Below are 24,874 nucleotides of genomic sequence, written 5' to 3' on the forward strand. Positions count from 1 at the left end.
GACACACTCAGTGACTTGGGCGGTGACGGGAGGATCTCAGACTCAGGATTTAGGACTTGTGAACATTATTTATTTTAGTGTGTTTCTGCCGGAATTAAAACCAGTCCTTGCGTAACCCTGTGCCTCTGGAGCATAGGGCGTGTGATAACCAGCGTGTGCTGGTAATCCGTTCGGAGATCGCAAAATGTTCATAAACATTCCGAAACAGTGCAAAGGCACAAGGGTATTTTTACCCTGGTGCCCAGTGGGGCCGTGCCTCAGCATACTGGTCCACTACATCAGTCAGCACTGGGAGTTGCGAAACCACTGTTTGCAAACATCTCTTTTGCCTGGAAACCACACCAGAGAAATACTTGCAAAAGGCTTCAGAAAGGCCCTTGATTAGTCTCAATGAAGGCTCAACATACCGTGAATGCTCAACACTAGGTATTGCATCCGTGTGTGTGTGTGTGTGCGTGTCGGTGTGTGTGTGTGTGCGTGTCGGTGTGTGTGTGTGTGTGTGTGTGTGTGTGTGTGTGTGTGTGTGTGTCGGTGTGTGTGTGTGTGTGTGTGTGTGTGTGTGTGTGTGTGTGTGTGTGTGTGTGTGTGTGTGTGTGTGTGTGTGTGTGTGTGTGTGTGTGTGTGTGTGTGTGTGTGTGTGTGCGTGCGCGTGTGTGTGTGCCTGTGTGTCTGCCTGTGTGCCTGTGTGTGCATGTACCAGAGATTGTGACCAGTACGTTGAGCCCCTCCAGGACGTCCATCTGCAGGAAGCGTCTGCGGGTGATGAGGTTGTAGACCTTCCCCTGTCCGCTGCGGTCTAGCAGCATCAGGCCGTTCTCCGTTCCCACCAGCAGGTTCACGCCTGACACGCACACAACAACAATAAGACAGATGTACATCAGAAAATATACTTTTTATTTCCTGTAGAGAGTGTATCAAGCCTGTACTAAAGCACAGTAGAGCAGTATGTCTTTAAATCCAGGTGCTTATGATGAACCAGCAAAACCACAGATTAGTAATTTTTGGACGGTGAACAAAATGCGGTCGCGATTATTGCTCTGGTTGTGAAGAGGAACAGAAGAAATGCCTGACAGGCATTGCAACACTGTTGTGTTGTGTCTGCAAAACATTGCTAATTGTTCTTGCCATAGCCCTGCGGTTAGCCTCATACGGGACGATCCCAAAAGGATTGTTCTTTGAATCAGAAGGGCTTGAGGACACACCCAGGGAAATGTCACGTGTGAGCATTAGCATGCGTGCTTTATGTGCATATGCAGGTGTTTTTGACACCTGCATGAGAAAGCGCGCCTCTGCACATGTTTACAAGGGCTTCGGCCTTCCATACAAATATATCAGAACACACACACACACACACACACACACACCCTAAACACAAATCAGGAATGAAAGACAGACAGACAGGCAGACAGACAGACAGGCAGACACATATATGTACATTTACATATACACATACATGCATATATTGTATGTATATACAGTACACACCTATATACATATCTATATATCTATATATCTATATATCTATATATATATATATATACACATACATACATACATACACATAAGAAAACACAGAAATACATAAGCAAACACCAACAAACAAGCATACTATTATTATTATCAACAGCCTGCATGCCCCGTGTCTGAAAGTGTGCGTTCAGGCTGTGCTCACCCCAGAGAGCGGCACACAGGATCTCCGAGTTGAAGCGCTTCTTGTACTTGCGGATCTCCGGCGTGTCGCTGTGGGGCCTGATGTTGGTGGGGTTGACGTTCACCACCGAAATCTTTCTGGCCTCGCTCAGTCTGGCCTGCTCCTGCCTCATCAGCTCATTGGCGAACATGGCTAGGGGTGACACGACGAGCACAGAGAGCATGATTCACGTTCAATCAGTAAGTAAGTAAGGGGCGAAAGGGGCTTTGACGCTATAGACATGCTACCTCAACAAATGTAATTTACCATTCCCTAAAACTACACATTTTTGGGGTTCGACCATAGTACACCACGCAACAAAATATATACCATTTGTCTAGTCTTTTGTAAATGAAATAATATTATTATAATGGTCTGATTTAGTTTCTAATGAAAGTACTTACTTGTTTTCTCAAGCTATTAACGGCTGATTAGTTCATGCATTAACTAGATGCCATGCTGACCCTAACCCTAGCTGCAAAGGGGTGTGACCTCCTACTTTTAGGACCTGAGAGTTGATGCAGCGAGCAGTGAACGGGTAAAGCTGTTCCGGTGTGTCTGCCGGACTTACCTGCTGCAGAGTTGTCCTCATCGTCTTCATTGGGAGAGCTTTGATACGAACGAGGGTCAACGAACGGCATGAAGGAAGCCTTGGATCCTCCGAACTGTTCGCGACAGGGCACAGAGACAGCAGAAAAATATATTTAAGTGTGTGGGAATGCAATTAAAATTTTAAAGAACATCTTTGGAGTGTGTGTGTGTGTGTGTGTGTGTGTGTGTGTGTGTGTGTGTGTGTGTGTGTGTGTGTGTGTGTGTGTGTGTGTGTGTGCTACCTCTGCCATTTCGCTCAGCTCCTGCAGGGCCGAGGGGGGCGTGGCTGATGGGGAGTTGCTCTGCTGCACCAGGTCAGGCAGGTTCCCGTGGTTACTGTGGTTCCCGTGGTTACTGAAGCCATTGCTCTCCGAGTGGCTGCCTCGCCTCCTCTCCTCTGCCTGGAAAGAAAGACAAACAATTAAACAAACAATAGAGTGAACACAAAAAAAAAAAACAGTAAACAGCAAATCATCAAAAAAACACTTTATAATCCTGTGTGTTATGTGTGTGTATGTGAGAGTTAGAGTGAGTTAGGTGTGTGTGTATGTGAGAGTTAGAGTGAGTTAGAGTGAGTTAGAGTGAGTGAGTGAGTGAGTGAGTGAGTGAGTGAGTGAGTGAGTGAGTGAGTGAGTGAGTGAGTGAGTGAGTGAGTGAGTGAGTGAGTGAGTGAGTGAGTGTATGTGTATGTGTGTGTTACCTCTCTCATCATCAAGGTGGTGTCCTTGGAGCTGCTGTAGTTCTCCCCCAGTGACTCCTCCGTCTGCCCCCCATAAGAATCAGTGTTGCTCTGCACTGCAGGCCTGCAACACACACACACACACACACACACACACACACACACACACACACACACACACACACACACACACACACACACACACACACACACACACACACACACACACACACACACACACACGTTGATTGCCAAATCTATCCCAACTCATGAGCAACAACATCAGCGAACAACAAGTACAGAGGCGAGGCGAAGGGAAGACGTCTTACATGATGCGTGGGATGTTGCTAACGGCAACCGTCCCGTCATGGCCCACGGTCTGGCCGTCATCATCGCTGCTCTCAGAGTCATCGCTGGAGGAAGAGTAGTCCGTCACCTTCATCATGGGGTGGAGGGGGACAGGTCACACACAGGCTCATCAGCTGACAAGGTACTACAGTGCTGTACCAAAGAGGAGGCTGAAGGTATACGGGTTCAATGGGACATTGTGATATGAAAAAGATGTTTGGTAGTATTGTTATTTTGTTTTGTTCAGATATTATTTTATGGAATAAATAGCTGCAGTAAAAAAAGTAACATAGCCCAGGTTTAAAGTATAACCAAAATTAACCAAAAAATAGGAATCAATAGAACATCTGCTTGAGCTGCTCCCCCCGCGACCCGACCCCGGATAATCGGACGAAAATGAGATGAGATGAGGAGAACATCAGGACAAAAGCAGGGTGGGATCAACAAATGTAATTATTAACAATCTCAGAAAATGTGGTCCGCTTGGTCCCTTAGACCTAACATGGACGTAAAATAGACTTCAGGTTGACACAGAAGCATATTGAACTTTTATTATGTAAGACTATGGTCACGTTAAGCTCTCTTCATAGCGATTATGTAGTGGTGCGTAATGAACAGAGTGTATTATGGATGCAGTGATGGGATACCTTCACTGGGGGTCTGCTGCTGTCCTCTACTCTGAGCTCTCGGAGTTCCTTCGCCAATGCACTTAGGTCCTTCAGGGTAGGAGAGAGAGAGAGGTAGAGAGTGGTGGAGAGAGAAAGAGAGAGAGAAAATAAACTATTTTAACATTGTTTCTGCATCGATCATGGAGAGGAGGCAGAGCCAAAGTGACAAAGACACAACATAAGGATGGGAGGCAGAATAGGGAAAAATCGTCAACATCCAACAATCAGGACAATCAGGTGCTTTGACTGCTGTATGGTCAGATGTACACCAGCACCCAGAAGGCTTAAAGGTGACATATTATTCCACCAGGTGTGAGTGCGATTAGCCTTCACAAGCCATTTTTTAAAACTGCCTCTTCTGACATCACAAGTCGGCGTGTCCACCTAGATGTATGACGGACAGATGAGATACGTCTGCTACGGTCCACTGGGTAGGCTGGTAGACTGATCTATCCAGCACACATCTAGGTGGACACGCCCACTTGTGATGTCAGAAGAGGCCGATTTTCAAAACGGCCCTATCCCACTCACACCTGGTGGTAAAATATGCCACCTTTAATAGGCATCTCCGAATTAGGAGAGCTGATCTCAGGTCAGGTGTCTATCTCAGATCTGTGTGGTCAGCCATTTTGTGACCACAAAGATTGGCACCTCTGTTCACCTCATAAGGAAAGACTCAAACTACACAATCACAGGACCACAGGAGAGTGAGGAAAAGTATTAATGCTGGCCATCTGCTACAGCATCTTATACACCCCCATGCTAACAGGCCAGTGGAACAGTCCGCCCCTCCTGCTCATTCACCCCTGGCCAGGGGAGCGGTCCAACTCATGCAGGCATTGGGGGAGGGGGGGCAGGTTCCTTTTGACCCATTAACCATGACAACGGAGATGCAGGGGAAAGAGATATTTATACACTGTTCGGGTGCTTTGTTCGGTGGTTTCTTTCTTTAATACCTGCACACATGCAGAGGAATGTGTAGGAAGGAGGATCACACACGAAACTCCAAAACCAACACACACACACACACACACACACACACACACACACACACACACACAGTTAACTTTTGTGTTTCAAGGAAGAGGAGTGAGGGAATGGACAGCTGATGCGGGTGGACCCTGTCTTGATAGAGATACTTGTGCTGGTAGGGGAGGACAAGATTGCACTAACCTCATCTATGGCTCTCTTATAGCTCTGAGAGATGGAAGGAGGGAGAGAGAGCGAGGGAGAGGGAGAGAGAGAGAGAATAAAGGAAGAAGGAGAGAGAGAACCCCATGAACAGCAGGAAAACAAAGGAAAGACCCCAAAGAAAGGTCCCAAAGAGGTGGGGAAAATACCCAAAAGCCTTGGAGAAAGAACATAGATACGTGTTCATGGAGTGAGTTTGAGATAAGTTTAGAATTGTGTGTGTGTGCGCGTGTGTGTGCGCGTGTGCTCAGCACTCACTGCAGGTCTGCTGGGTCGGGCTGACTCCCGTCCCTCCTCCTGCTTGGGTTTCCCTTCCTGATTGGACTCTGGTGGGGTGACTTCCTGCTTGCCTTGACCTATCAGAGAATCCACAGAAAACCAAAGTGAAACTCCAGCCCCCACAACCATTTCTTGTGTCTTCAATGAGAACGATTCAGTCCCTGTGAGGGTTCCCCGAACTATCAAATGGAACCGTTGTACCAGATAACGAGGGAGAGACACTTAGACAGGAAACATAACATTAAGCAATACAATTAAAGAGATAAGCAAAGCGATAAGGTGGGTTTGTTTGTGTGCTTTTGTGTGTGTGTATGTTCACAGGTCGGTGATTGTATGTGTGTGCATGTGCGCATGCATCTGTTGATATGTGCGTGAGTTTTTATGTGCTTGCCAGGTGTGTTTGTTTGTGTGCTTGTGTATGTGTGTTTAAGTGTAGGCAGGTGTGTGTGTGTGTGTGTGTGTGTGTGTGTGTGTGTGTGTGTGTGTGTGTGTGTGTGTGTGTGTGTGTGTGTGTGTGTGTGTGTGTGTGTGTGTGTGTGTGTGTGTGTGTGTGCGTGTGTGTGCACCTCTGTGCTCCACTGAGCCTCCTTGTGACGAGGGGGAGGAGGAGGAGGAGGTGTTGGAGGAGGTTCTCTGCAGCACGGGGTCCAGGGACAGCTCAGAGCGCCGCAGGTCCGGGTTGCTGAAACATCAACGCAACCCATTGTCCGTCTCTGCTCGCTCTCCACACTCTCTCCCTAGCCCCCTCTCTCGCACGCTCGCTCCCTTGGTAACTCTAAAGTGTATATTAACTGTGATTTGTCGAGGGGGGGGCAGACCATTTCCCCCGAAGGAACCCAGGCTACATTTATGTCTCACTGCTCCCCTGGTGTTCTTAATGAAGGGCTTTGGGCTGGGAGTTGGCTTGTTATCCCCATGTTAATTAAAATAAACTTGACTTGGTATCAAGTAATACCCAATTTCATCATGTATTCTTTGTATTATTCTCGCAAATTGTATTGTGACTAGAATGAGAACAAATGAGTCTATACAACCTTAGCATGGGGTGACCAATGTAGGAGTCAACCCTAAAACCCTGGTGTTGTAAATGCCATGCTCCAACAATGGAGTACAAATAAACCCCAGGTCCAACCAAATGAGTCGAAGGACCTTATCATTTCTCAGTTGTAATAATGTTGTGTTTTTACAACCCTTGATGAAAAGTGGACTAGTGATACGTCATGGCATATCACTGTACTAGAAGAACAAGACTCAACACTGAGGCTGTGCGGCGCTGGTGGTACCTGGCTCGAATAAGCTGAGAGCCACCATGAGGGCCCAGGCCCGGTCCACCGTTAGGGGAGCTCTTCCTCACCAGGGCTGGGGAAATCGAGGTCGTACGCTGGGGTACCTGGAGAGGAGACGCATGCCACACACGGGCGAGTGAGATGGAGTGATAAGACAGAGAGACAGGCAGACAGAAAGACGGCCAGACACGCAGAATGACAGATGGGCAGAGTCATACGCATTGGGCAGACATAAAGACAGACAAACAGAGACAGACAGACGGGTCGGATGGGCAGATAGAGAGACAAACAGACAGAGACAGAAAGGTAGGCAGACAAACAGAGACAGACGGACAGACAAGGAGACAAATGGATGGACAGACAAACAGGGGGGCAGACAGATAAGATAATTTGAAGTTTAATAAGTCATCAGAAAGTCTTTGTAATACAAAAGATGCATAAAACTATCACCAGACCAATTCACAAATGCTTATTAGGCTGGAAACTTTCAGTACATTTTGGATTTCCAAGGGGCATAATCAACGAAGGCAGACCAAAAGCCCTTTGGACGCAATTTGATAGAACCAAAACCAATCAGAGCAACAAAACGTGGGACCCATCCTCAGCAGCCATCCAGCGCCGCTCCCATAACCGCTCCTCTGTGCAGTCATCGTATTAAACGTGCCCCATATTAGATCAACGATTGGGGTTGTCGTGACCAGGGCCAGAACAAATTCATACATTTGATGGCAAATTAGTCTGGTTCCCCAGCTAACTACTAAAGCAATACTACAATTCGGTGAAGGGTAAAACAGGATTTTGTTTTTGAGAGGCAAACAGGAATGACAATACCTTTGGAGGCATGTCATCTTCTCTCAGCCAGGCTGCTCGGTCGCGGTCTTTCTCCCGGTCCCGGTTCCGGTCTCTCTCTCCGTCTCTCTCCCTCTCCTTCTCCTCCTCCTCCCGGCTGGAGGTGGCGGGCGTGGGCAGGGGCGTGGTGGGGTTGTCGGAGGTGGGGTCAGAGTTCTGCCGGGGCATCACGTGTTGTGGGGAGGGACCCGAGGCGAGGCCCTCACTGAGGGCCGAGCTGGTCTGATCCTGCAGAGACTGGGAGCCCGGTATTGACGTGTGGGTCTTCACTGGGACCAGGTGGGCCATCTGGAGCGGGGGGGGGGGAATGAGGGGAAATAGATAAAAGGAGGGTTAGAGCGAGAGGGAGGAAGAAAAGGATGGATAGTGCGAGACACACACACAGCGAGAGAGGAAGAGAGACAGAGGGTGAGTGAGAAAGAGAGTCAGAGCACAAAGGTGAGACAGAGAGGGGGAGGGAGTCAGGAGAGCGAGATACAGAGAGGACGAGAGGGACAGAGAAAGTAATAAAAGGAAGTAGGTTGAGGGAGGAGGTTGTTGAGTTAAAAAAAGTATAGGAGGGAGAGAAAGGGAGGGGAGGGAGAGGAATAAGAATCGTAGGCAGGAAATCAAGGACAGAGGCAAAGAAGGAGAGAATTAAAAGGATGGGAAAGAACAATGGAGGAGAAGAAAATAGGGTACAAGGAGAAACGGGAGATGATAGCAGGATACAAAGAGAGAGGGGTCAGGTCGAGAGGGGAGGGAAAGCATGAATGGATGATGGATAGAAGAGAGTGGATGAAATTGAACCACAAGGACACAGAGGTGCGTTCAGAAACACATGCACTTATAGTATAACACAACACACTCTCCCAAACACCCCTCTCTCTCTCTCTCTCACTCCATGGTCTCACACACACCTGGGGTTCTGCGGGCCGGTGGATGGGTGGGGTGCGGGCGGGCTGCATGCCCCCGCTGCTGAAGGACTCGGAGCGGGGAGGCAAGGGGGGGTCAGAGGGGCGGCCGGGGACCTTGTGCTGGGGTGACGGGGAGCTCTGTCTGTTCATTTTAGAGCGCTCCTCCACCTGGGATAGGTCACACAACGCAGTCACTCAAACCATCCCAGCGAATCACGCGGCGTCCGTCCACCACACAGCCACTTGCAAATCCCACTCTCCCTATTTTTTGAGTGGCCATTAGACAAAAGTTAACCTTACTGTGGGACAATGGATTCAACAAATAACTAGAACTGCAAGCAGTTATGCAGGGGTCCGAGTGTACCATTACCACTCAATCGTTTACTTCGGTATTACTTTGGCAAGACATTTTTCCAGGCGGAAGTACAATTTAGACTTATTGTATGTCCCACAAAAAGGGTTCAGTGTGTCTGAAGGCCGACTGTATGTGTGTGTATACGTGTGAGAGCGTCTGTGACATAGGTCGTGATACCGGCGAATGTTTCAGGCGCCACTTACACACATACAATTATCCATGTGTCAGTGAGAAATTTTCTAGCTTCTATAATATAGTGGGGATTATTCGAGATTGTGACTCCGTTCAGGGCAAATGTACATATCATGAACACCCATGCAGCTTTGCAGCAGCCCATGATGTCATCATCAAACAAACGTTGGCAAAAAAACAGAAAGGGTATGTTAAGCACACAGAAGAGGCGTCAGATTGAGCGTACTGATGCACACTGACTGCTGCTCGAGTCAGTGTGCAGCCACTGGTTAGTCTACACCCCCTACTGCTCTACTACAAGCCCCAGAGAGAACCACTACCAGGAGCTATAGGAGAGATAGAAAATGTTACAAGAAATTGAGACAGAATATCCGAGCACAAAGGAAAAGACTTATGGTGGGATGGATGCTTAGTCATATAATTAGCATTTGTGTGTGTTGGTGTGTTGGACATTTTGTGTTTTGTGTGTCAATGTGTTTATGTTTGAGGTGTACTTTTGGGGGATTTGTATGCAAGTTTTATATTTGTGTGTGTGTGAGTGTATACGTGAAATTGTATGCGTCTATTTGTGGGCCTATTTTGTTTGCCTACTCCACAGACTTCCTTTCCCTTAATGCTCGGACAAACATCGGTGTTGACACAAAGGTTAAAACGATTAATGGAGTCCACAGCTGCGCCATCTAGAAAGCACGGACACAAAGGAACCCGGACGATGGAAAAGAGAGAGAGAGAGAGGCGAAAAAGACGGGTTGAAAGCCACCAGAGAACTGTAGAGGTGGCTTATGAGCACCGCGGCTCGAGGACCGGACTGATGAGACCCCGGTGTGTGAGGTAAGTTTTTACGGAAGGGATCCCAGCGACCGACTCGCACCAGCAGCCATCACCAAGCTTGGGGCGGAGGACTATCGATTCGGACTGACCGTATATGACCGCGAAGCCCGGTTTGTTGGGATGGCGTGTTCCTTGCTGAAACGGCCCCTAGCAAAGCAATGGTCAAAGTCTCGTCCCGATGCATTGTGGGATTGACGGGGGGACTGAGAAGGGGCTGGGGGCCGGTGAAAGGGGGAGGGCCGGAGGAGGGGGGGGATGGGTGGGGCGGTCTAGTTTCCATGGCACCTTGGCAAGCACATGGCAAGTAACACAGTTTACTGTACTTACTTAACATTATGGCTTTGCAGCTAAATATTAGGACAAAACAATATCAATGATATGAAAGATAAGACAAATTATTGTCATACAGGCATAGATTATATGTAGGTATTTCTGAAGGCAAAGCGAGTGTTTCTGTGTGCGTCTGTGTGCGTCCGTTTGCATCCGTTTGCGTCCGTGTGCGTCCGTGTGCGTCCGTGTGCGTCCGTCTGTGTCCGTCTGTGTCCATGTGTGTCTGTGTGTGTCCGTGTGTGTCTGTGTGTGTCAGTGTGTGTCAGTGTGTGTCTGTGTGTCTAAGGCCATTACATTAGAAGGACCTTTTCACTCGGAACATCGATCTGAGGAGAGGACTTGGGGATCTGATGTGAGGCAGAGTATTGGGCGAACGCAGTGTCTTCCGCCCGAACCTGTCTAAGCAGGTATTCTGGGGATGAACCGCTATAGTCCGACAAAGAGGACCACTCTAGTCCTGAATCTTCCCCAAAATTGCCAGCCCCTCCACTCCAGTAAGAAGAAGGCAGTAAGGTGTTGCCACCATTGTTGGCCTCCTGTGTGGTTGAAGCAAAGACAGGTCGGAGGTATCTCTCGCTGTAAAATAATTTTTCAAAAGCCTCCACTTCAGAGGGCGCCAAGCTGTGGGGACTAGGAACCCCCAGGCTCTCGTCGCTGACCGTCAGCCTCAACCCTTTCCCACTGTCCAACGAGGCGTCTGCAGCCTCACCGGGCCGCGGGGAGTAAGACCTGGAGCGGACGCGCCCCCCCCTGTTGGGCCCACTTTGGCCATGATTGGTCGGGACCAGGAGGGCATTGTGGTTCGTCTCATCCTGCGTCCAGTCTGAGTCGAAGTAGGACTCGAGGAAGTCTTCGGGGGCGGAGATGGAGAACACGGTCGGGGTCACGGGGGAGGTGATTAGTGTCTCGTGGCTGACGGCCTGCCGCAACCCCCTGTCGCTCCGAACCACCCCCTGCTGCGGGTCTATGTCTATCCTAGTGCACGGGGAGACGGATAGCCGCCGACGGCATGGGTTCGCAGCCGGCCCGCCCCACGGAGAGAGGGACCTGTCGCGGACACTCCCAGCCTCGTTTGGCTGAAGGTGGCCATGATCGGTCGGGACGGGAAGAAGGGTGTGGTTAGTGACATCCTGCCTCCTGCCGAAAAAGGACTGGAGGAGGAACTCAGGCGCGGAGTTAGAGAGGAAACACTGGGATAGGGGGGGCGACGCCAGGTGGTTGTGGCTGCCGGCCGGCCTCATCCCTCTCTCCCACTCTATCTCCTCCCCCGGGACTAAGTCTACGTCTATCCTTAAGCACGGGGAGTGGGAGTGGTGCAACAGACGGGAACTGACCGGTTTAGCTGCAGGGTTTGACGAGTGAGGTTTAGAAGGAGCGCGGCCCTGTCTCTTCTGTTGGGCCTTCAGGGGTACGGGGGACTGGGTGAGCCCCTGCTGGCTTGCCGCCTCGTTCGGGACACCCTGGGGCCGGTTTACCAATGGCTTACTTTTCTTGTTACCGGGCCCCAGCACATAAGGGTTAGGGATAGGGGTGGGATGGAGGACCCGACCCTGCCCGGGAGACCCTTTGTGGCGGACCACGTTGGGGTCCTGACTGGGCCCTTTGGGGTTCTGGCAGAGATTTTTGACCCTCAGACGGATCTCGTGCTGGAGCGCGGACTCCATCAGGGGGTCATGGGGTGCCGTGAAGCGGGGGCTCATGGGGAGTCTGCTGGAAATAGGCTGGGTAGGGTTGGAACGGGAGCGCCTAACGGTGGGGCCTTGGCATGCAGGTTGATCGTATGACGAATGATGGTGCTGTTGGAGAGGGTGGGGGAGCTGACTGTAAGAATGTGGCAGCTCCTGCTGCAGCTGGATCTGGAAGGAGTCAGAGGGAGGTTAGCCAGGACTCACTCTCACACACACAAGCACATGAACCAACTCGCACAAACATACACAAATGTGTGCTCAGTCACTCACTGACTCTCACATTCACACACAGGGGAGTGAGTGCATCATTACTGCAGGGGCTATGGGAAGAAAACTGTAGTAAAAATTGTTATTTTTAGGTTTTAAAGTGCCTGTTTTTGCAACTGACACCCCAAGATTATATTCTAACATTCCTGAAAGCATCCCTAAAAAACAAATACAACTTTTTCTTATTGGGTTCAACCAAGTCTCGCACAAGGAGAAGTCTCACGAAGGCGGAGTGGTTGCCTGAGGAGAACGGTTGAACTGGAGAGAGGGTTAGCGAGTTTGTTGGCTTCCAAAACGTCCGTTCTGTGTTGTCTTGACACGACGATCCGTGACTTATCCCATGTGCAACAGGCTTTACATTGAAACTGTGCCAAAAATGAGTCCAACTCGGACAAAGGGTGTATCCGAAAGCCACTGACTTCAATGTAGCGCTTACATAACGTTTAGGCTACCAGGTAGAGTGCATTCAGTGCACTGTGGCAGATTAAGTTCATCTAGAGATGATTTATTTATTGCTTCCCCAATGACCAACCGATTGTTTGAATAGTTGGTGGAATTTTCGGCAAAGATTTGCTTTGGTTGACCACAGCCATACCAAGATAGTCTCCATTAGATATAATCAATTTCCCCATAATTTATAGATTACACATTCATCTTCACAAAAAATAAAAACAGATTTATTGCTCTGAATGATCTGACAGATCTAACACCTACTCTTCCAACTAGATCATCAAAACTATTTTGATCTCATCAAGTGCTGTCAAATAGTGCTACTGCTTTGAGTGAAAAGTGCTCTTAAATAATCATAAATAAAGGCTCAAACTTGCTGGACAAAATTTTATGAAATACTCGGCAAGAATGGATTTTCTGTTCTTAAAACCTTCAGTCGATAGGATGGAGAGTACAGGAGCTTCTGCTGGCTCGTATTTATATGCACATGCACGTTGTGTAATCATGCATGCGAGTGTGTGTGTGTGTGCATGCGTGTGTGTGTGTCTGCCACCGTGTGTGGCACACGGTGCACATGCATGGCGGCGTTACCTCTCTAGCCCAGGTGGGTTTGTCAGGCTGGTTTGGTCCATAGTGATAGAGTGGCTTCTTGTCCGGTCTCCCCTCTGGCTGCTGCTGCTGCTGCAGTTGTGCTGGCTGTACATGTTTCTGCTGTTGCTGTAGTGAGACCAGGTAGGCCCTCTCCTGCTGGAGCTGTCTCTGTAGGCGCTCCGCCTGCCGCTGCTCCTCGATCTGCTTGCGCTTATACTCCTGCAGGAGGAGGAGGTCAGTATGAACGAGAGAGTAGGAGGATCACCTCAGGTCCCGGTCATGTGTTTGTGGCGGGCCATGCGTTGCATGCAGCACCGGCCTGCCGGGACCCACTTCTGGTTCAATGGGGCGCGCGCACACACACGCACGCACACTCACACACAAGTAGAGGAATACAAATGGGCAAGCAGGGGGATAAATACACACACAACTGTACAGATGTCTTTGGCAGGGATGTACGGCACTGGAAAGGGAAGGAGCAGGGGAAGGAAGGAAAAAGGGAAAAAGAAGGGACAGAAAGATGGATGTCGGCAACAGAGCATAACCAGAAACGAGGACACTGAACACTGGGTTGTATCACAAAAGTCCACCATGGCATCTTTTTTTTATTTCACCCACCTTGATCTAAATCCACTCTGTATCACATTACGTTCATATATAACGAATACCACAAATATTATATTCAGAAGAGTATCAAAGACACCCATCGCCAAATCCTAAATAGAAGGATAGGGGTTGAGTTAGAGAGAGGCTTTGTTGAAAACAAATATCCTCGTAATGTTTTTCTTAAACTCTTAACCAAACCTTAACGACCTCTGAGAATCAACCAAGTGAATTGCACATTCAGTGGATGCATGCATGGGTGAAGGGGAGGCACAAGGGGAAGGGGAGCATCACACTTGAACCAGGGTTCCATGATTGAAAATGGGCCCTGGAGGGTTTAACACAGCGCTCCCTGGTGGGTTTTTACCAGCAGTAAAGCCTGCTCCTGTAGCAACTGCTGCTGGAGAATCTCTAACTGTCTCTGCTCTTCCTCCAGCTGTCTACGGATATATTCCTGAGCAACACACGGCAGGGAAAGAGACACAGAGAAACAAAGAGAGAGAGAGAGAGCGAGAGCGAGAGAGAGAGGATACACATGTGAGAACAGACTAGGTCAAAGAGAAAAAATTGGAAACAAAGGCTTGCCTCATAAAAAATTTAAAGAGAACACAGAAAGTGCATTGTAGACAAAAAGAAAGAGAAAATAAGTACCATTTGGTTGTTACTGGTATAACCATATACAATAAGATAAGACAGAGAGTGAGAGCATAGGAACCTCAGCATAGTTTTAGTGTGTGTGTGTGTGTGTGTGTGTGTGTGTGTGTGTGTGTGTGTGTGTGTGTGTGTGTGTGTGTGTGTGTGTGTGTGTGTGTGTGTGTGTGTGTCACCTGCTCTCTCTCGGCGTGCCTCCTCTCCTCGTCCCTTCGGTGCTGCTCCATCTCCTCGTACCTCCTCCTCTGCTCCTTCTGCAGCTGATGCTGTCAGGTCAAATACGGTCGCAGGCGTGAAGAGAAAAACATTGAACAATGAGACACAGTGGATAAAAAAATAAATAAAAAATCTTCAGTGATTCAACTTATTTACCCAAGTAATAGTGGACAGATACAGGCTATGAAATGTACCAAGACTGACAAAGTTAAACCATTCTATGGGTCTTTGTGCATGATTGGGGAATGTTCAGGCTGGTTTCATGTGTCTGAGCATGAGTGTATTCTATTTTAATATATCAACTCCTTCGAATAATGATTTTGGACTCCAAAACAATGGAAACCAAGCTGGTATTGACCGTTTGAAGAAGTAAGGTGTGACCTCTGTTCAGTGAGTAACAGCAGCAGCGGGTTTTAGCTACAATCAGCCATTGTGCTCAACCCACTTTGTTTTGATTAAATTCTATTGAAACGTATCTCATGGTTTTCATGTATTATTTGAACTAGTGGCCATTGCTATAGACCCGAATGCATGAGAACCATGAGACTCAGTCAAAGCAGGACTCAATCAAAACAAAGTGGGGCGAGGAAAAAAATGCAATTGGCAGCCTCATGTTTCTTAAAAATGCTCAATAAACTGACTTTTCTAACCTCTTCCAGCCTCCTCCTCTGCTCCTTCTGCTCCTCGATGCGTTTCTGCCTCTCGGCCAGTAGTAGGCGCTTGTGCTCATCGTTGTGCTGCTGCTCCAGCTGCTGCTCCAGCTGCTGCCTCCGCAGGGCGTCCGACCGCTCCTTATTGGCCAGCTGCAGGCGCAGGAAGTCCCGCCTCAGGGTGGACTCCCCGGGGACGTTTGTGAAGCAGCTGGGGGGGTTTAGCCAATCAGAGAGAAGGTTGGTAAAAGTCGGCGACCAGAAGGAAAGTCATGTTGATGAGAGGTTAAATTGCTAAAAAAAAAAGTTGAATGTGTAGTTAGTCTCTGAAAGAGAGTGCATGTGGATGCACGTGTGTGAGGGACACATGTACGTTAACTATAAAGTTAGGGTTTAGGTGTATAAATGTCTTTGTAAATGTCTTCATAAATATACACACCTGGGATCTACTGCTTTGTCATCCTCGTCCTCCTCTTCACTGCCGCTGTATTCGTATTCTGTCTCTTCTATCAAGAAGAAAGAGAAATATTTCATTTAGAGAGAAAATATGAATGGAAAGCAAGAGCACCAATATTAAATGGTACGTACTACGTAGTATTTATATAATGCACGTTCCTGCTCTGAGCTAAAGTGGAAACCATTTCCAGATTCTAATGGCGCATTTCCATCGGAGGGTGCTGGTCGGTTCGGTACGGCTTGGTGGAGTAGTGAAGGTGCGGTTCGGCGCAGCTCAGTTACGGCTCGCGTTTCCAATGCCGACAGTACCCTTATTGTAGGGGGGGGTTTAAGACGGATGGCCATTGGCCATAGCCGCGGAAGCTACGTTATCATTGTGACCTCATAGCAGCCCGACACATTGTAGCCTGTTAATAAATCCAAGGAAAAAGAAGAACTCGCACAATAAACAAAGATCCACAATGTAGGACGTCCAAGAAGGAAGGCAACATTTTGCGCGACAACAAAGCTTTCGCCATTGCCCAGAAATACCTCACGGATAATGTGTTTGTTTTTTATTATCCCCCTGTCTCACGGAAGTGCGATTCTGTCGACCAATCAACGGACGGCGTGTGTAGCTCGAACTTGAGTACTGCGAGACGAGTTTGGCTCAGTCCGGGTCACGCCCACTTTTGGTGGTGGAAACGCGATCCGTGCCGCACCTTGAGAACTGAACCGACCCGCACCCTTCGGTGGAAACGCGCCATAAATTACATATTGAGCGCACGGTTCGGATCCACTCAATGAGACCCATCGTAGTTGTCATTTTATTGCCATTGCTTAGCTGTTTAGGGCGGATAAGGTTGTTGTTTAGGACAGGTTGTGCTGCTTATGTTGACTGTGCTTATGGTGTCAGGAATTGAACCAAGTCCATGCGACCAAAAAGAGAGCATCTCCTCGTTAGCGAATGCCTCCGCACAGAGCCATCAGTGTCAGACTAAGATGAAATTACATCTGGAGACAGCATTTCTCTCTACGGCAACATGACACTTTTACTCATCATCATTATCATCATCATCATGACAGCCATTTCTTTCCCCGAGGTGTTTAGTAGTTGGTGCGTGCGCATCGACAATGAAGGGTGTATTTTTATATATTTTTGGCCCCTGTCCCATAACCTGTTAACCAGACAAATCTGCCAGGGCACGTTTTATCACAACCGTTTACCTAAAACAGGACGGATGACACGTGACTGAACAGAGGAGCGCTGTTGAGTCATTTCAGGAACAACAAAGGCTGCCGCTAATGTGTGTGATGAATTTGCAGCTTTGATCGGTTATAGGTCTATGAAATTACGTCCAGAGACGGTAACCGAAAATAAACGGAGAGCTTCCAGACTAAAGGGCCTATTCAAACTGAATCAGGCGCTGTAGCGATTTCAGCAAACTGCTGCAGCATCCATTCTTCCATTAATTTCATTTCAGACCTTCATCGCTTTCTCTTGCATATCACTAGAGTTTTGCCACTGGTATTTGTACAGTTCTGTATGTGATCAACTAACTTTACCCTGTTAAAGGTGGCTTAAGGTTGGTCAAGCTAGTCAATACACTACAAGCTAGAAGAATACATACAATATATAGTACAAGCTAGTAAAAGAGCAACAATACATACAGTGGGGGGACTCTAACCCGATGTCAGATGTCAGTTCAGCTGGAACCGGTACTCTACCGTATTTCACCATGTACCCTTACCCTATACAATGAACTATCTTTAGCTAGGGACATCTAGTGGTTTGCTCCGATCACTGACTTTGTCACTAATCAGCACTCCCAACGGCCGAGCAGCGGGACACAGGGTGGTGAGCCACGTACCCCTCTCGCCCCGCCTCTTCTTGGTGCGGTCGATGTGGTCTTTCAGCTGGATGCGGATCTGCCTCTCGTTGGGCAGGTCCCTGACGAGGGGGTGCTTGAGGAGCTGTTCAGTGCTGGGCCTCTGGCCGTGACTCTTCACCAGGCACATCTCGATGAACGACTCAAACTTTCTAGACCTGGGTGCAAACACCAGAATGACACGTTGGACTGCATGGTAATACAAGTAGTAATGCATATCGTACTAAATAAATCACTCTTGGTTGGTCCTCCCCACATCCATGCTGGATGTGGGGAGGGTTGAAGCATCTTGATTAAAAAGGTCAAACGTACTACACAACCTTTCTAAAGTCTCTGAACGTTTTCGAGCAAGGCTCGCAAGCCACTTTAGAGCAAATTGACAGAAAAATATGAGTTGAGCTGTGGTGCAGTCAGTGGACCTTGGCAAAGGGCTCTAGTCTAGACCGACAGATCCTTTTTCCTGTAAAGTAGCGCTGCTCCTTGACTTTGGGATTTTCTTTCGAGGCTTGACTTTTAAAGCTTATCATATCAGCTGCATTAAGTAAATGATGAAGACAGGAGGGTGGGGGGGGGGAAACACCTTTTTCTGCCCGTTTCTGCGTTTTTCGATAAGACTTTGGCGCGGCAAACAACCTTTCAAGTTGGATAAAGGTGACAGATTAGATCCCTAACCCCTTCCAACTGACATTTAAGTAGTAGGCCCATCTGAGTTTTTGTACATCTTCTCTTCACAACTAAGTGTTGACTTGGAAGTTGTCGTATGGTAAGGAGGGGAAGTATCTACATCCATTGTCCTGTGCACACTATTACAACAAGAAGCTTAACTTTTATAAGGTAAAAATAACCTTAAAAAATTATTAAAAAGAATGATCCCATGATACCACTTGTAAACATCATCCTACAGCGCACTATTGTTGCCAACACAACCACTCACCATTTCTTTGACTTGAGTTTTGGCGCAGGATTTCTTGGGATGAGGAAGAGGGCTCTCATTGGATGCATGTCGCACAGAGCTTGAGAGACAAGGGGGGGGGGGACCAATCAGAAGTTAGACAGAATGCAGCATTAAAGAATCATCATAAGCAATAATTAAAAATACTCAAATATATTAGAGAATTTACTTAACCGCAACTGAATGAACTGAATTGAGTCAGAATGGATGAAAGCGCATCTAAATCCTTTCATCCCACACAGCGGAAACCAGTTGGAAAACTCTCTAATAGTGCATCACACACACTGGACAGGTGTTCATGAATGGTGTGCTTCAGAGTGGAACCAATAGGTTATATATCGCTTTACATTACTGGCGAGAACTATAAAAAGAAATCATTGAACATGGAAATGTACTGTGGAGGCAGTTATTAATGATGTGTAAGAGGACCTTTCATGGTGTGTGTGTGTGTGTGTGTGTGTGTGTGTGTGTGTGTGTGTGTGTGTGTGTGTGTGTGTGTGTGTGTGTGTGTGTGTGTGTGTGTGTGTGTGTGTGTGTGTGTGTGTGTGTGTGTGTGTGTGTGTGTGTGTGCACGTACGTGGAGCTCCCTCAGCCATCTCTATAGCGGTGATCCCCAATGACCATAAATCACTCTGCAACAACGGAGACAGTCCATTAATATTACGGTAGAGAGTTATAGACAGAGAGAGAGAGAGAGAGAGAAACTGACCCATTGCATTATTTCAACGATAGAGAGATATGTACAGAAAAAGAGGGTGCAATATTACAATGAGATCGAGAGAGAGAGCGAGGGAGAAAGGCATAGGTGGAGAGAGAGAGAGAGAGACAAAGATGGAGAGAGAGATGAGATTTAATGTTTCCCGTGTTGGGAAGAAAATTGAAGAAAAATGCATAAATAATTTTTTAGGATATTTATTTCCAAAATAGTCTACAAAGCAAGGTAAAAACAAACGGCTCCACTACAGTCCCACTAAAACAGCATTATTCAATATCTTCTCGATCAGTCAATGGCTGGATTAATGAACTAAGGGAGGGAAGGGCACCTTGAAGTCGTACGTAGCGGCAGGGTTCTCGTCGCAGGCGATGACCTCGGGTGCCATCCAATAGGGCGTCCCGATGAACGTGTTTCGCCTCCCCACAGTCCGGTCCAGCTGGGCCGACACACCAAAGTCCACTACCGTGCACACACACACACACACACACACACACACACACAATGTTGTTATGGATCACACCTGCACACTCCAAAGACTCTCAATCTTTTAAGTAAGTGTAAGTGTAAGTGTGGTGTGTGTGTGTGTGTGTGTGTGTGTGTGTGATATTTTACATGACAGCCTAATCAAACCCAATTCCCCTTGCTTCTTTGAGGTGGTTAGGGTGTGTGTGTGCCAGAGTATGTGTGCGCGCTATGGAAGCCCAAACGGCTCAAAATGAGGCTTCATTTTAGTTGTGCGTCCATATAAATGAAGGTAAAATAAACGCTGTTTAAAAATAAAATATCACATTCAAAAGGCCAGTTTGGATAACAATCCAATGAGCTCCTACTCTTGATTCTGAGAGCGAGTATGTATAGACCTTCTTTACTTGATCAACAATAACAAAAGTCACACCATACCAGCCCATCAATGGTCTTACTATCTTTCACGCTGTGCATTCACTTGACTACACTCTGAACCTAGGCTATAGTGGGTGTTCAATCAATGTCAATCAATCAATGTGCAACGTTGTTGTATGCCTACATCACAAGCATTCAATTCACATTGAATACAGTCATAGTAGACGGAGATATTGAGCTATACGCTGCTTTCTTAGAACTGAACGTAGATAACACTTGTTCAGTCTGCATTGTATTACTGAAGCGCACGTGTTTGATGAAAAGATGGCACCGCAGATGGCTGCAGTGTCTCAAGCTCCTCTTCATCGTTTTCTTCTATTACTTCATTTTACGACTTTCATGTACAGTTTTGTGTTTCTCTTACACTTTTTACATATTGCTTCGTTGAAGGAGCCTGAGTCCCAATTGTTGTGCATTTGACAATAAACCATCTTGAATCTTGTGTGAGTGTGTTTGCAAGGGATGAGGAGGGTGGTGCTGCTGACCTAGTTTGACCTCTGCGTTCTCCGTCAGCAGGACGTTTTGTCCCTTGATGTCCCTGTGGATGACCTTGTGCTGGTGGAGGTGAGCCAGACCCTGCCGACCGTAGAGACACACACACGTGATGAGTTCAGAAAGGTCCCTGGACCACTGCACTATGCGTGTTCAGACGCGTTACTGATCACAAGCAGCTTGAAGACATATCAGTTGCTTTGGGCATCTTTTAAAAAAGGATGTATATCACAAGATAACAATAGAATAGAATATGACGTTATTGACCAGCTTTGGCTGGAAATTTGGTTTTGCCTCACCTCAGAAACATAAAATGAGTACATCAAATATAGATACGTATCAAATAAAAACAAATACATGGATGAGGAATAAATCTAAACGTATGAGTAGTATGTTTTACTACCCGACAGATTTACATAATGCAATGAAAAATAATCCATATCTCTTGTAGATAGTTTGAACAAACTGTCGAGTAGTGACGGTGAAATAACCTCTTTTGTCTGTCTGAACACACCCAGAAGACTGCGGTAGATCTTTAACAGACTTTAAACTGAAGGGCTCCAAACTACCAGAGAGCATCACTGACATTTCTACCTGCTGTTAATGTTACTATGGATGTGATATCAGGGCATTACACTGTTTTTTAGAAAGAATACATCATACAGAATAATACATATTTCGCCTGACATTGGCCTCCTATGCATGTTTAGAAAGTAATAGAGACGTGCATGGGATCTTTTTTTATATCTGCAGCCAGTGTTGCCAGATAGGTCAGGGGGAGATGAGAATAAAGGCTGGTTTATACTACTCTGTAAGGTGCTGAACGTAGACACAGAGAGCCCCCTCCGTCGTCGGATACCCTGTCGGAGACCCTTTCCGTAGCTCTACGTGCGCATCCAATATTTTTTAACTATCTGTCAAGGCAACGGATACGGACGGAGACGGCAAGGGCTGTGATTGGTCCTCTAACAAAATCATTTCCGGAATCACTTTGCACCTTATTTACTTTGTACCTTGTTTACTTGCACATTAAGGACCAATAAAACACCAAATAAGATTCAATAATATTTTTTTACAACCCTATTTACATGGACATGGTTAATAGTCAGCATATACGATTTTTTGGGCGGCGAATTGCATTGCGTATCCGACATCCCGACCGAGAACTTCGACGGCTCGAGGGGTCTCCTTAGTTACGGTGGAGTCGGATTACGGAGTCGTATACTTGGGCCTAAAGTGTGTGTGTCTGTTTGCGTTTCTGTCCATATCTCTCTCACCCAGGGAACAGAAAGGATGGGACAGAAGGAGTAAAGGAGTGAGTGAGATAAGGACCAATCAGAGAGGTCAGACCTTCGGAGCAAACAACCGGGGGAGAGGGAACGAGAGGGAACGAACACTTCCTGTGAACACAGGAAGGGGTTTCGGAGCGTGCGCTTTCGGCGTGTGTGTGTACACATCGGTGACATGGGGGCAAGTCACTCACCCTCAGTATCTCTCTGCAGATGTAGGCGCTCCAATCCTCCTTCAGAGAGCTGCCCTTTGTGTTCTTGATGAGGTCTGTGACCGAGCCGGCTCCGCAGAACTCCATCACCAGCTGGAGGGGAGGAGATAACCTTGTACTAGCTGCAGCCTCATCTAGATAATGGTTTTAGCATTTTGTTTATATTGCAAGACATCGTTAACACGTACAGTTTGTTCCATTTGAAATGTTACCGTGTACTCCAATGTGTCATTTGTAAATAAAACCATAAGAAAAAATTAAGTTAGCTGTGTTTTAGAGGGTGTCAAATAAAATGACAAATACAGTATCAATTGACAATACTATTAGCGTGCATATGAAGGACACGTGCACGGATATAGTATGGTACAGAATTAACTTTATTTCTGTTGTAGTTTAGTAGAGATACCACTGAGAATAATGCAGGGTGGTTTTTTTAATAATGTAATGAATTAATGAAATTAATAACTTCAGTCAGTAGGGGGCATGGTTGCGCTGTGTGACTAAAAAGGTGGAGGTAATTAACATTTTCGCTCCATCCGGGGCAATTCTAGCAGCAGAACTTTAGGTAGACTCGCATAAAATCGAGATGTTGTGGAACAACTGTATGAAAATGAAATAATTGCTGAGAAAAAAAAAAAAATTCTTGTAATGGATTAACAAAAATGAACAAAAGTAAAAAAAAAAACAGAAAACATAATAGAAAAAGAGGAAATATTACGTTTTTCCATCAAAACACCTGGGCATACGCCGTGGTTAACAGCTAATATTTAACGCTCGCCACTGGTGTGTTTGTGTGTGCGTGTGCATACATCTGAGCCAACCCATTGTCGTGTGATTCATTGCAGCTGCCAAACAACATACTACACATCCCCACCCTTTCATTACTTGTTGCTGCATGCCACTTGGGATTTGTTCACACTGCAAGCCTTGGTGCTCAATAACGATGAATTGCTCAGATCTTTCCCTTCTATCTTTTTTTTTGTTTAGGCAGTTCACATTATTTTTAAATATGGTCAATATCAGATTTCAGTGTGAAATGGTCACGTTTGAAACTGATCCGCACGCGCCGAATAACAATAACAAAGACGTTCTATTACGGCACAGCTTCCAAGTCGCTTAAGGTTTTCCGAGGACACACAGCTTTCATAGAATGAGATTGCTCTACAATAAGGCTGGGTTGAACATTTTGCAATGGTATGAAATTACACAGCAGGAAGTGGGCGATGAGAAAACATACAGGCACTATTGTTGGTGACGGAACGCGGATCTCAAATGATAAAAAACACTATTATTAAATAGCCATCTAATGGTATTACTATTTTAGCTGTACCTACACTGACCACCTCCGTGGCAGCTGTCTTCCATGGTTGTGTTTCACAAATTGCCTCTCGCCAGGGCAGAATTGTGACAAATGCTGCAGTGTGAACGAGGCCTTATACTCTAATGTCCCAAGTTTCTTGCTTTCCGTTTCTGTATATAATTACACACACACTGCCCACTTTGTTAAACCGTCGACACGGACACCAAATTCTTGCATCTTCTCCTCTCTGACGCAATCGATGTCTGTGCTGCGACACACACACACACACACACACACACACACACACACACACACACACACACACACACACACACACACACACACACACACACACACACACACACACACACACACACACACACACACACACACATCAAATTGTAGCTACTTAACTTACCCAGAGCTGGTCGTCGATTCCTGGAGGGTTCTTCTTGATGAAGGCGCCGTAGTAGGTGGCGATGTTCCGATGGTGGCTGTACTTCTTCAGCATGTTGATCTCCACCTTGATCTCCTCTTCCTCACCCTGACAAGCAAGCACACACACGTTAACGCACACAAACGCGCTAAAACACACAAACGCAACACACATGCACAACTGCCAACAGGCAAGAGTAAGCTTGAAAAGCGCAAGCGCTTTATTTGTGATCCCAATTCGTTTTGAAACACATTAACCAAGCGTAATAGCATGCCACAGACCTTAATATGTGTTTTTTAAGCAACAACAGAGATAATGTGCTTGCTGATCAGACTGCCGTGTCCTAAATGTCAAAACCAAATAGTGATTGTATTGATTTAGATATGTTCTGCCCTCAAAATAATGCTGAACGTTGCTTTGGGGGTTACTACAAAATACAATTTAAGTTTTAAATTGGATTTTATACCGTTTAAAATTGGATTTTAAATTCTGAAATGTGGTCTGATTTCATCTGCTCGGTGTTGATTTAAATGTTCTTTGGAATGTAAATCTGTTAACGGCTCATTAACTTGACATTTTTGCTACTGTTGCATGCCGCATTCCCAGCTGCCTCCGTTTCAGTAGTGCTGTTGTGTAAGCCTCCATTCACTCCGTTCAATCAAAATGATTTTACTCAGATGGCTGATTCATTCAGACCCGTTCGTCTTTGTGGTGCTGTTTTATTTTTTTGTCACAATCATTTGTGACCCAAAACATTTAATGTTGCAAAAGAACCCCCCCCCCCTCACCCATCTGCCTCAAAAGATCAATCATCTATCTGCTGCTCATCCCCTCAGCTGCTTGTCAAACTCTCTAATCCATCACTCCTTCAATCAAACCAGTCATCCATCCATCTTGCCATCTAATCTTTCTATTATCCATAATCATCTTCCATTTGTTCAGCAATCCATCCA

At 46.7% G+C, this 24,874-nt stretch overlaps 1 protein-coding gene across 2 annotated transcripts in view; it reads right to left on the reverse strand.

Moving 5' to 3' along the window:
- The window catches only part of tnika (TRAF2 and NCK interacting kinase a), a 69,122-nt gene that overhangs the window by 16,135 nt on the left and 28,113 nt on the right, over positions 1–24,874 (reverse strand). Inside the window, exons 4-27 of one of the 2 annotated variants that reach the window (XM_056591348.1) lie at positions 23,904–24,029; positions 22,168–22,278; positions 20,678–20,768; positions 19,621–19,751; positions 19,155–19,209; positions 18,560–18,638; positions 17,608–17,783; positions 15,741–15,807; positions 15,302–15,512; positions 14,612–14,701; positions 13,182–13,400; positions 11,520–12,041; positions 8,481–8,645; positions 7,564–7,869; positions 6,730–6,836; positions 6,013–6,128; positions 5,426–5,523; positions 3,956–4,024; positions 3,290–3,396; positions 2,982–3,084; positions 2,524–2,682; positions 2,262–2,355; positions 1,673–1,843; positions 698–841 (exon numbers count right to left, since the gene is read on the reverse strand). In XM_056591348.1, coding sequence (XP_056447323.1) covers positions 698–841; positions 1,673–1,843; positions 2,262–2,355; positions 2,524–2,682; positions 2,982–3,084; positions 3,290–3,396; positions 3,956–4,024; positions 5,426–5,523; positions 6,013–6,128; positions 6,730–6,836; positions 7,564–7,869; positions 8,481–8,645; positions 11,520–12,041; positions 13,182–13,400; positions 14,612–14,701; positions 15,302–15,512; positions 15,741–15,807; positions 17,608–17,783; positions 18,560–18,638; positions 19,155–19,209; positions 19,621–19,751; positions 20,678–20,768; positions 22,168–22,278; positions 23,904–24,029 — 3,517 coding nt within the window. Of the gene's footprint in view, positions 1–697; positions 842–1,672; positions 1,844–2,261; positions 2,356–2,523; positions 2,683–2,981; positions 3,085–3,289; positions 3,397–3,955; positions 4,025–5,425; positions 5,524–6,012; positions 6,129–6,729; positions 6,837–7,563; positions 7,870–8,480; positions 8,646–11,519; positions 12,042–13,181; positions 13,401–14,611; positions 14,702–15,292; positions 15,513–15,740; positions 15,808–17,607; positions 17,784–18,559; positions 18,639–19,154; positions 19,210–19,620; positions 19,752–20,677; positions 20,769–22,167; positions 22,279–23,903; positions 24,030–24,874 lie in introns of both variants that reach the window. The other variant, XM_056591349.1, reaches the window with a different exon arrangement.

This window comes from Gadus chalcogrammus, chromosome 5 (assembly GCF_026213295.1).
Source record: "Gadus chalcogrammus isolate NIFS_2021 chromosome 5, NIFS_Gcha_1.0, whole genome shotgun sequence".
NCBI classification, from domain to species: Eukaryota; Metazoa; Chordata; class Actinopteri; order Gadiformes; family Gadidae; genus Gadus; species Gadus chalcogrammus.